The 12,144-nt window shown below is 41.6% G+C and overlaps 1 protein-coding gene across 3 annotated transcripts; it reads left to right on the top strand.

Annotated features, from left to right (window-relative positions):
• Positions 1 to 1,144: 1,144 nt before the first annotated feature.
• ikbkg (inhibitor of nuclear factor kappa B kinase regulatory subunit gamma) lies at positions 1,145 to 12,123 on the top strand. 3 transcript variants are annotated; one of them, XM_072696303.1, is made up of 15 exons: positions 1,145 to 1,465; positions 3,252 to 3,438; positions 3,533 to 3,819; positions 3,934 to 4,005; positions 4,085 to 4,192; positions 5,369 to 5,557; positions 6,915 to 6,976; positions 7,185 to 7,232; positions 7,411 to 7,513; positions 7,661 to 7,776; positions 8,707 to 8,859; positions 9,178 to 9,265; positions 9,455 to 9,595; positions 10,351 to 10,534; positions 11,422 to 12,123. In XM_072696303.1, the coding sequence occupies exons 2-15, from the start codon at positions 3,255 to 3,257 to the stop codon at positions 11,562 to 11,564; spliced, it is 1,878 nt and encodes a 625-aa protein (XP_072552404.1). In that variant the 5' UTR covers positions 1,145 to 1,465; positions 3,252 to 3,254; the 3' UTR covers positions 11,565 to 12,123. The 3 variants fall into 3 exon arrangements, with proteins under 3 accessions (XP_072552404.1, XP_072552406.1, XP_072552405.1); XM_072696305.1 differs by lacking the exon at positions 4,085 to 4,192 and having other exon boundaries at positions 1,146 to 1,465; XM_072696304.1 differs by lacking the exon at positions 7,185 to 7,232 and having other exon boundaries at positions 1,146 to 1,465.
• The last annotated feature ends 21 nt before the right edge of the window (positions 12,124 to 12,144 follow it).

Below are 12,144 nucleotides of genomic sequence, written 5' to 3'. Positions count from 1 at the left end.
TTGTACCCTGGTACAATGTGATCAGAGTGTTTTACAGGCTAAATAAATACACAGGTTATTGATTAAAGTGATTAAACATCTATAAAGACAACATCAGGCAAGGGGGACTAAAAAAAGAACAAGGTGGCTAACGCAAAAGAGCACATCTGCAGCGCAAAACAGGACAGAGAAAGTTAGACCGACCCAGAAATCAACACGTGGCTACACCGTGGAAACCGCTAGCAGATTTCCCGCTAGCAGCGTGGTGTGGTGTGGTGTGCAAGGCGGATAGTGAAAGCTGACGCCCTCCAGTGGTGCGGCTGTCGAATTCACGCAGTTGCCTTGTTTAGTGGGAAATGATGACTCATCTAACGTAGATACCTCTGAGACTTCCGACAGGGACCAGAGGAGTCATTTTCCTCTTCGTCAGTATTACGAACCAGTAGCGCGTCCCTGCCTGTCAGTCTGAATAGTATCTGACAAACAGGGGGGGCTAAAGCTGTCTACCAGCCTTTTCCAGTCACACTTATTGGCAGACTAGAGAGATGAACACTAAGTGTGTGGAACCACTTTCAGCAAAACTGTTTTCCTGAAGCAGATCTACTGAATTTAATCAGGAGGAGACTGGCTGTGAAATGCCGGCTGGTGAGACCCAGCGTGTCTCCTCCGACCTGAGCTGACTAGTATTTATACTCAATATAATATCACAGGATCAGTAATTTTTTAAGAAAGCAGGGAACTAAATATATGTCATTTTTATGGTGACAAATGGCTGTGAGTGATTATGATAATCTGAAAAACAAAAAAAATAATTGTAACAAACTTCTTTTTTTACATCCCTTCTTTCTATTGCTTCTAAGCACAGAGCATGTGGTTAGGTTACAAGATCATATTTTGAGGCCACAAATTACTTTTCTGGTGGCCACAAAATAGTATGTGAAGACCCCAAAATAATACAATACGGTCTTTTATATTTAGAATTTTTATTAACAAATTGTGGCCACGAGATAATGCTTTTAAATATTAATTAGATATATTATATATATAGATATTTTAACATGTTATAACCTTAGAATGAATCCAGGCCAAATAATATATGATAGGATTAATATAGGCTAACCTGCGCTTCCCCAGGATCAGGCGACTGTTCGGCCATATCCGGTAACACAGCGCCAGCTCCTGCGTGATTGGCTCTATCGCACACGGCTTACTTAGTGTGTGATGAAGTACGGAAGAAACGGGGGAATTCCTGAGCAGATGCGTTTGAACGCAGTCGTTGTGAGCTAAACGTACAGCTAACAGACATTATTTCCACTGGACATGCGGGCAGAACTGGCGGCTGGTTGTTGACAGCTATAGCTGCGGCTCGGCGGCGCTTTTCGGGCGCCTCAACAAGTCTTCCGGAGTCGGCGGAGTTAAGTTCACGTTAGCTCTCCGCTAGCCTAGTCAGAGAGGGCTTCTGGAAAGGCGTCAATAAGAGAGCAAGGTGAGGGTATTTTCATGCTATTTTGCTGTCTTGCTGTCTGTTTTGGGCGGATAGGCTTTCACGGATGTTCAGTGTGTCTGTGTTGTTAGTCCTCGTTGCCTGTACGGTTTGTTTGTTGACACTCTTACCTAGCTAGATTTCTAGCTAGCTAGCTAACTTGCTAGGAGGCTAGCTTGCTATATACCAGCTTAACTGTAGCCAACGCTGTCCAGTGAAGTGCCATAGGAATAAAAGTCTTGTTTTGTCTTGATGCAATCATGTGAAGGTATCTAAGTAGATTGCCTATATCTCAACAGTTTCTCTGTTGGAGGTAACGTTAGGTAGCTAGCAAGCTAGGCTAAACGTCTCTGTCATAACATGGCCACAGTAGGTTCCTGATAACGGTAAAGTGAAAGTTTAGCGAGCTTACAGAAAGGCAGGGTCCTGCTCTAAGCGTTAAAGGAGCATTAGTCCGGGTTTTCTCTCCCATTTATTACTGATTTGAAGCTGTGGAATTTAATAAATTGATTATTATTTTAGAAGTGGCATCAGCATGTGTGTATCACCTTCATGTCAGTGTTTACACTGATCTCCTGTCAGTTACTTTAAAACACTCCTCAGTGCCCTATTACTATGTCTCGTCTCCTCAATGCTCCATTGCTCCTCCCCCTGATCGCTTCAATGCTCCATTGCTCCTCCCCCTGATCGCTTCAATGCTCCATTGCTCCTCCCCCTGATCGCCTCAATGCTCCATTGCTCCTCCCCCTGATCGCCTCAATGCTCCATTGCTCCTCCCCCTGATCGCCTCAATGCTCCATTGCTCCTCCCCCTGGTCTCCTCAATGCTCCATTGCTCCTCCCCCTGATCGCCTCAATGCTCCATTGCTCCTCCCCCTGATTGCCTCAATGCTCCATTGCCCCTCCCCCTGATCGCCTCAATGCTCCATTGCTCCTCCCCCTGATCGCCTCAATGCTCCATTGCTCCTCCCCCTGATCGCCTCAATGCTCCATTGCTCCTCCCCCTGATCGCCTCAATGCTCCATTGCTCCTCCCCCTGATCGCCTCAATGCTCCATTGCTCCTCCCCCTGATTGCCTCAATGCTCCATTGCTCCTCCCCCTGATCGCCTCAATGCTCCATTGCTCCTCCCCCTGATCGCCTCAATGCTCCATTGCTCCTCCCCCTGATCGCCTCAATGCTCCATTGCTCCTCCCCCTGATCGCCTCAATGCTCCATTGCTCCTACACCTAATCGCCTCAGTGCCCCATTGCTCCTCCCCCTGGTCTCTTCAGTGCCCTATTGCTCCTCACCCTGTCTCCTCAATGAACTATTTTGCTTTAGAGACATCCATATAATATTGGGTAGCTGCAGCTAACAATGCTTATCCGCTAACACAGGTAGTGAGCAATAAACTCATGAGGCAGTGACTAGCCTCACCTCAGCAAATCGATATGAGCCAAGTTTCGAAACTTTTTTAGGTTTATAATTTCACTATCAAGAAGTCATAGTGGGCAGCACCACATATCAGGCTCCACATACCTTAGACATGGGAGTTTGATGACCACTCTAGCTAAACACCACTGCTGTACCAAGTCTGTAGAGGGCTCTGTTAGCATAATTAGACAACAATTTTCTCTGTTTATGGCAGGAACGAAAGGCTGATCCATTGTTTTGTTGACTGGTTGTTTCTCTTAAATCTTGACTAATGCCCCCTCACGTTCTTTTGTGGCATGTGTGACCTTAACTGCTTGACATGAACAGCACCATAAGAATTTGGATAGGTATTATTTCTATGAATATCTGTTCTAGGTCATGGTTCAGCCCCAGCCTCACGGAGGCAGTACCTTACAGTGGGAGATGACTGGAGAGGAGGCTGTAGGTGCTGCCAGCCAAGGGTCACTTATGGCCAGTTCGCAAGGATCTCTGAGGGTTCCGCCCGAGTTAGCTGGAAATGAGGTGGTCCACAGACTTCTGGCAGATAACCACCAGTTACGAGGTGCGTGGTAAAATGTACCATAATTGTGTTTTTATGGGTTTGGACTGTTTTTGTTCTGAGTCTGTGTGTGTATAAATTTCTGAATGTCCTACAGAGGCCCTGAAACGTAGCAATGATGCCCTGAAGGACAGGTGTGAGGAGATGGAGGGATGGCAGCGGAGGTCTAGGGAGGAAAGAGAGTTCCTCAGCTGTAAGTTTCGTGAGGCTCGGGCTTTAGTGGAGCGACTGGCACAGGAGAATCACAGTTTGCTGGGCAAGCTCAACCACAGCGTGGGCCACTCTGCAACTCTAGGCCCCAGCAATTCTTCTGAGGCAGGAAGTCAGGATAAGAACCTAGAGGGCTCTAATGCAGAAAGCAATGGACTGACCCACTCTCCAGAGGTAGGTTTACATGGGCAGTTGTACCACTGTAACACTGCTTTTATTTGCTTATTTTGATGGTAAAAACTCCTTCAGCTCTGACCTTGATCATTTTTTAAAAACTATATTCTTTAGGCATTTGGTGAGGCTGTCCTGAAGGATGGCATAGAGGAAGACACTGACAGACAGGCAATGCATCGAAGCTTGGTAAAGCATACGGTTTCTGCTATACTCTCTGACATCTCTATGTTCTCTTAAATGTCCATTTGTGTGTGTGTGTGTTTAGGCATCTAGTGAAAATAGCTCCACCAGTAGTTTCCCTCCCAGTTTGCATGACAGCCTGCCCTATGATGAAGGGCAGCGCTGGGTGGAGGGAGAAAGCAGGGCCTGTCAGGTGAGCCCCTCACCACCGTCCCAGCCTTTTAAACCTGGGCATCTGCATTTAATGATTCAAGATCAATTGCTACTCCCCCAGTGAATCATTGCTTCTCCTAATTTGCTTTGGAACTGTTCCTTATGGCTTCCTTTCCGCTAAGGTTCATGTTTTGCAGGGTGTCTAATATTCCATTTCTGCTTCTGTAGATCCAGTGCCCTGCAGAGTTCCAGTCCCAATCTTAATCTTAAAAAATAGTGTTTTTAACCTAAACAATATATATTCTAACAAGTTAACAATAATGTTTACTATTATTATTGTTGCTGTTGTTAATGATGATGGTGATAATAATAGCAGCAGCAATACCTTTCTTTTAGAGAATCCACAAACAATCCCAGGCAGGCAAAACTGACTAAAAACAGCTGTCCTGGAAGCCATCAGGTAGTTGCTGAAATACACATTTGGTAAATTTGACTACATAACATGAATTGTAAAGTACAATCATTACAAAACGAATGCAAACTCAGGAGAAATTTGACATTTTGAATGATTAACGTGTCATTTTATATAATCAGGTAGATGAATTGTTAATTTTGGGAATAGAGAGGGATCTGGTTTTCGTAAGTCTTTCTAATGGGGTTGAAAAAGATTTAAACCTGGGCATGATCATTGCAATCAAGACTAATCAGCAGATGTTTTGTTTTTGGCTAAAAGTGATGTAGAACACATGATTTTTTTTTTTTTTTCAATCAAGCTGTCACAACCGCTGTTTTCTTCATATTACATTGCATATGGCAATCATCGGGGTCCAAGCACCATTTGGAACCACCAGAGCAGAAATGCTGGGCAGTTTTTTAGACTGTCTGTATTTATAAAAGATGTGTTGGTCTTCCAAAGAGATTTTTGGACTTAACTTAAATTTACATAGTTGTCATCAGGGACTGGAAGAACTCTGGCTGCATGATAACCTTTTACAGCTTTATTTTGACTGCTCACACAGGCTTGGTAAATGGCTCTGAGCACTGCATGTATCCTCTACAAGTTAAGCTTGAATGTTTATTTGTGAGTAAAATGTGTACCTCAATGTAAAGTGCACTCAAGAACAAAGAGTACAGTACACACACCCAATGCATTTTTTACTCTTGAGTATGAAGTACATGTGGCTGCTTCTTCTGATTCCATCTCTGCATTCCATAGCCCAGCGAAGGCTCTAACGAGTTCCTAAAGCTGCTGAAAAGTCATAAAGAGAAGATGGAGGAAGGAATGCGGGAACTCAGGAGGAGGAATGAGGAACTGGAGAAGGAAAAAATGGAGGGTGAGAAGGAGAAAGCAGGACTTCAGACTACTGTGGAGCAGCTACGTGTCGAACTGTCTCGGCTCACACAGGTGACAAAACCACAGTGAAAGCTCCTGACCTGACCTATTGCTGTGTTGTAGTGATGCTCATACCAGATCATTTGAAGCTTTTGCTCTAATCTAATTTGATGTTTCCTTGGTTGCACACATGATCTGGGTACACATCAGCTAAAGTTAATTAAGGAAGTTAATATCATCAGTGCAAACTGACCAGTTTAAAAGAAAAACATGTTCAGTTTCACTCCTAAACATAACATAATGATGCCTGTGCATTGAATAGAACCTATCATGAATTAGTTGTGTGGGCTGTCTATACTATTGTCTATACTATTCTACAAATGCTGCATTTACATGCTCTTAGAATTATGGGCAAATGATATTTTTTAACTTGGAAGTTGCACCTGAACAAGTCGTAATTTCTATGGGACATTTGGAGAACATTTTAATTCTTGAGATGACCTTCATCCTTTTAACATGGTGGGGAAGCAGCAAAAGCCTTGACTATTATTTTATGTTGCAGAAAAAATTACCTAAAAATGAAACCTCAAATAATGTAATACCCGAAAAGCTACGCAATTAATCTCTCTTACTCTCTCAAAAATCCCAAATGATGTTTTTAGCGCTTTTAGTAAGTGCTTTGCCTATTTAAACATAAGAGTAAACCACAGGTAGAGGCTGTGGGGGTGTAAATTATTCTAATTGGAGCAAGCTGAATTAATTGCTATTTCACAAATTCTGCTTCAAACATGCGTTTGAGAGCCAAAAATGTATTGAGTATTTTAAGTACTTAGATAATAGGTGTGTGACTTTGTGACAAACTTGTGATTTTACAAGCCTATTTACAACACTGTTATTTTGGCTTTGTTTTATGAAGGGCCCTTTGTGTGTGGAAGGGTTTATGGCACTGCGACAGCTCACAGGAGGCACATAGCATAGCCTTGCCTAGCTTAGAACCGTTATAAGAACAGAACCATTGTTTTATAATTATTCCAGAGTCTTATCAGATGTGTGAGTGTTGGTATCTACCGTCTGTCCTTTCTACACACAGTGCGATTAGGTAGCTGAAGAGATTGTAGGCTTTCAGTCTAGCATTTGACCGGCCTTTCTCTTCTTTCCGGTTGACTCCCACTTTCCTTTTTTCGGCCCTCTAACTTCCGCGGATATACCGATCTAAATACAGCAAGGCTGGCTCTGTTCAGCCATTCTGTCTTCTGCATTCGGCCTAGCGTTAGCTTTTAGCCGTTTTGGCCTCACTTCCATTTTCTCCTGAAGTAGCTGTTACATTTAGCCTTGAATGGCTTGAAAGTGAATCAATCAAAGGGATGTACTGAATTTGAAAAGCAGTTTTTCAGTCCTTTAAAACTTCATCTGGTTTGTTTTTTGGCAGAGTGCTGTTGTAGCAAAGGAGACGGTTCAGAATGCAAGTGCTTTCACAGTCTCTCCAGAAAGGTATTGTCCTTTTCTATCTATTTACTCTGTTCTTTTAAGCATGGCAAAGCAATTACGACTTCTTTCTGTATCTCTGTACTAACTGTTGACTGCATGCATGGGTTCTATGGTGCTTTTCTCTGGTTTCCTAGAAATGATCTGTACTCTTTAATGTTGACTGTGGCTAACGTAAGTTCACCTCAAACTCCTGCCTCATGTGTCTGCTTAGCTCTCACCTGGCTAAACTAACAGAGCAGCTTCAGGCTACACAAGGAAGGTGAGGGGAGCTGTGTTTCGTTGCATGTGCACATACACAGTATTTCCTTCCCCCTCATGTCACCGGTGGCCCCCTGACAGCATGGATTTGACTATTTAAATGAGGAAGATCTGCTTGTGAAAACAGAAGTGTGTGGATTTGCTGCTGATGTGTGTTCCCTCTATGTCCTGTGGTGTAGGTATAGAGAGCTTCAGGAAAAACTGAACGTTCTAGAGCACAATTCGTTTCAGAGGGACCGAGTTGAGGCTGTCCTCAAACAGAAAGAGAAGGAATGTGTTCAGGTACACAAACAAACACTTGTGAATACTCATTTTCGTACAGATTTGTAATGGATTTGTGTAACTGCTGCTGCTTTTCTCCATATAAAAGAGCAGTGTTATGCCTACTGCTGTTCACATATTTAAATTTTTCACCCCCCCCCCCCCCAGCTGACTAAGGACATTGATGCACTGAGGGCTCAGGTCACATCTCTTCTTGGGGAACTGCAGGAGCGCCAGACCTGTCTTGACAAGTGTGAAGAAGAAAAGAGACGTTTAGAAGAAAAGTGAGCACATATGCGTTTTATGTGTCTGTCTTGGTAGGAAAAAAAGAACACGGATGGATTGTGGCTGTCATATTGAACATTGTTTAAGACAGTACCAATATTATTGCTGTTAATTTATATTAATCTCATTTCCAGAACGTAAGTGACGTACATCCTAGGTTACAAGGCTGTGAAGACGAGTTGAGATACTCGTCTCTGCCTCTGGTGGATTCGCTTGTCCGTCATCAGTAATTAGTGGATTCATGTGTCCCTCTGTGCGTTTGTGGGAAACTGACTCAGAAACCTTTGCCTCTTGCTGTTTTTACTATTTTACTCATACATTCCACTACGTCTGTCAACTTTAAAAGCCATTTTAAACATCAAAAACGATTTGTCCATATGAGTAAAGGTATGTTTTAAAGTAATTATTAACAATTTCTAAAATTTGACTTTAATTCTTCAGGTTTAGGGTCAGATTATCTCACCACACAGTGTTCAAGGGGTCACTTTATACAGATAGCAGAGATTATTTTGAACATTTTGATATAAAACATAATGGGTATTCTCTTAAGATTTTAAGAAAAATTAGATCAGATCAAATCAGATACCAACTGCCCTTTACATTGTGGGTAAAAACATTTCTTCATAATCCTATTCATAGAAATGAAGATTTTTTAAAAATCTTGTTTAATTTCATTTCATTTCATTTCATTTCATTTAGTAAGCAAACTGTTCAAGTTTGGAAAAAGTACCATTCAGTCCTCAATTTAGTTTAATGTAAAACATAAGCAGCAAAATAGCCTGTTTTGATTTACTCATTTTTACGATGTCACAAAAACATGCAAAGAGAGATTTAAGTTTCAGAGGTTCAAGGTCTTGTTATGAGTCTCAGAGGTTTGAGGTCTTATGTTTGTGATACTGTATTTTGAGTGTGCTGGTTGGTTTCCTCAGGTTGCGCCATAAGACAGAAGGCCTGCAGAATCTGGAGCGAGAGCTGGAGCAGCAGAAGAAGCAGCATTTCGTCACTATGGACAAGCTCCTGTTACAGACGCAGAATTTGGAGGCGGCACTGAAGAACGAGCGACTCGTCATTGTGGAGGAGAGGTGAGCCTGGTGTCATCTTCTCTCATGTCATGAGGAGCTAGCCAAGCAGGCTGTCCAGCATTGGCTCATGTGTCGAAATGCAGTGGTTATTTGACAGAGTCAAACAGTCATCAGTAATATAACTTGGACAGAACTTAAAATGGTGGGCTGGTGACTGGCGCAAAACTAGAGGAAATTGCAGAAGGCAAAACATTCAATTTGTCTATTAATACTAGATTTAATTCATAGAAATGGCTATTAGTTGCAACCCAAACCTAAGCACGAAAGTTTTTTACTCTCAGTCTTTGTTTTTAAATCTTCTGTTTTTCTCTTTTATAGACGAAAGCTGGCCCAGCTCCAGCATGCATACACCTGTCTGTTTCAAGATTATGATAACAAGCTGAAAACAGAAAAGCAAGCAAACAGGGTGGGTAAAAATGTCTCTCTTACTGGTCAAATCACCAGTATCCCTATTTCATGCAACGCATTCTGTATGTTAACGTACTCTAAATAGTTTGTGGTCTGCGAGATTAAGGAAACTGGTCAGTTGAGTACCAAATGGAAGCAGGAAGTGTGTAACCTTTTTGTGTGTATATGTGTTTTGTTTCTATGGCAGGGTGGAGAAACAGAGATTCTTAACAGATTGGAGGAAGCTGAGCGAGCTCTGGCTTTAAAACAGGCTCACATTGACAAACTCAAGGAGGAAATGGAGCAAATGAGGGTCCTACAGGAGACTAATCAAGTGCTCACAGCTCAGGTCAGCACTTCAAAGAGCATTTTTGTGTATATTATAATATTAGAGTTCGAACCAACAAAAAGCAAGGTGTTGATTAAAAAAGAACCAGCAAACCTCATAGTAAAACTATGGTGGCACACATTAGGAAGTTAAGCACTCAAAACTGTTAATAGATTTAATAGATAGGTGCTCCTATGAAGCCTCTACACAGTGTAGAGTATTCTTGGGCTTGTGTGCAGCAACTTTGACATGAAAATCCATTACATAAAGCTCCAGATTCAGTTTTTGAGCCAATGTTTGTAACTCTGTATTGAGTGATACAACAGAGGATCATTGATTTAGCGACGGGCTCGGGCTGTGAGTTTACGCGGGCTACCGTTTTGTGGCTGTGCTGTTGTTGCTTCTAGATGCTTCAGATTCACAATAATAGCACTTACAGTTGACTTGGGCAGATCTATCAGGGAAGAAATTTCGCAAAGTGACTTGTGGTAAAGAAGCCATCACATACCGATGACGTGTTTGAAGACACTGAGCTCTAAAGAGTTTTCATGGTTTTGGGTTTTAACTTCCACACCTGTTGGCAACGGCTGTGCCTGAACCACCTGAACTCTGTATTAAGAATGGGTGTTCTCACACTTTAAGCTATATAGTATATATGTTGCGCTTCCATGTATTTAACTTGCCCATTTGAGGAATACACAGTTTAATACAAAGTTTAAAACACTTTTTCTTTGGGCGCTCTTCACTCCATCTGCACATATCCATTTTTTTTTTAGGCTGAAATCTACAAGTTAGATTTCCAAGCTGAGAGAGAGGCTCGAGAGAAGCTTAATCAAAAGAAAGAAGAGCTGCAGGAAAAGCTGGACCATGCGCTGGCTGACATCAACCTACTCAAGCAGGAGAACATGCAGCAGAGACACAAGGATGACTACCGACCTCACCAGCTCCTACAACCTTCTGGTACACACTGCCTCTTATCAGCGTGTCCTTTCCACACATGCCAGGCTCTGCTTGTAAAAAGGCTGAAAGATATGGACTATCTGCCATATCACCGTTCACTACATATTGCTGTTGTGAGAAGCCTTATTCGATTACAAACACATTTTTGAATGCTTAATGCAGTTAAACACAAGTCTGCATCCTTCTGACTGAAAAACATTACATTTGTTAGATCACATGAACATTATTGTTTGTTGAAATATCCACAGAAACACTCAACTGGTCAGTTTAGAGGCACTATTTGCAGTTACTTGAGAATATAATTTTATAAAGTGTCCTGTTTTACTTTTATTACTATTCTAAACTATTGCAGTCCAAATTTGACTTTTTTTTTTAAAAATGCTTCTGTAAGGCTAATATTATTATCAAGCACTAGTACTACAAGTCCCCTGTAAATACCTACCTGACATTTCTCTCAAACCACATCTAAGCCTTCATTAAGGTCAGACTTCTCAGTGTGGTTTTATGACCACCATTTTATATATATGATGGTGTTTTTGCATTTTTTTGCAATTTGCATATTCCTCCCCACACAGCAGTCAGATTTCAGTCTGACTCATTTCATTACCAAGTGTAAATGCGTATAGCTAAAATCTTATCTAGTGACCAGGTGTATATTTTATATAAATAAAATATATTTTATTTATATAAAAATAAATAAACAAATAAATAAATAAATTGCTATGCTTACAGTATCACAGCATATAGCAATATATTGAATCGTAACATCAGTGATGCGTATCGTATCGATGCGTATCGTATCGATACTTGCTAGTACACAGCCTTATTTAACCACCTAGTGCTGTGCTGTTTGACTCATTCTGGACTCTTAACTCTGTTCTCTCTAGCTGCACCGTTCCCAGGACCAGTAATGCCACAGCCGAACAGGAATGCCCCTGAAGTTCTGCCAGAGTACCAGTGCCCTAAGTGTCAGTACCGTGCTCCAGACATGGATACCCTACAGATTCACGTGATGGACTGTATCCAATGAGAAAAAGAAAAGGCTCATGAAGAGAGCTCCCAGAGTGTTGTTCAGCGGTGGCTTCAAAAAAACCAACAACAACAATTCAACAAATCAGAGATTTATACAAATCACACAGGATGGCACACAAGAACAAAAGTGGGTGAAGAGCTCAATCTGTGCCTGCTGAACTTTGGGTTTGACAAAGAAGACTATCAGCTCTCAGAATAAGACTATTTGCTTTCGGATCGGATGGACGTTTCACTTCTGATGAAATAGAACAGTACAGTGGTTTGATTTAACATATTATATTAGTTATATGTAAAGATCTTTACTGCCTCTCTGTGACCGCATAATGTACTGCACGTGTGAATGTGTGTGTTTCTGCTGTGCAGCATACGTCTATCGGTGACAATATAACTGTGGGTTTTGTCTCTCTGGATGTATGGATACTTTTAGGAATCATGCCTGTCTGTGTTACTATTGTCTATTATCTTACCTGAATGTATTAACCAAAAAAAGAAAACTTTGTACAGACTATTGTTATGGAGAGATTTAAATAATTAAAGAAAAGCATATATATATAAAACTGCTTAAGAGTAGGTAATAT

This window comes from Salminus brasiliensis, chromosome 14, assembly GCF_030463535.1.
Source record: "Salminus brasiliensis chromosome 14, fSalBra1.hap2, whole genome shotgun sequence".
Taxonomy (NCBI): Eukaryota; Metazoa; Chordata; class Actinopteri; order Characiformes; family Bryconidae; genus Salminus; species Salminus brasiliensis.
This window is presented reverse-complemented; position numbering and strand designations above follow the sequence as displayed.

What these genes read in the sequence shown, in the direction of transcription:
- ikbkg (XM_072696303.1), top strand. Translation starts at nt 3,255, where the DNA reads ATGGTTCAGCCCCAGCCTCACGGAGGCAGTACCTTACAGTGGGAGATG. An exon ending in AAGAGACGTTTAGAAGAAAA is followed by an intron (nt 7,777 to 8,706) that starts GTGAGCACATAT and finishes TGGTTTCCTCAG; the next exon opens with GTTGCGCCATAAGACAGAAG. An exon ending in ATCAAGTGCTCACAGCTCAG is followed by an intron (nt 9,596 to 10,350) that starts GTCAGCACTTCA and finishes TTTTTTTTTTAG; the next exon opens with GCTGAAATCTACAAGTTAGA.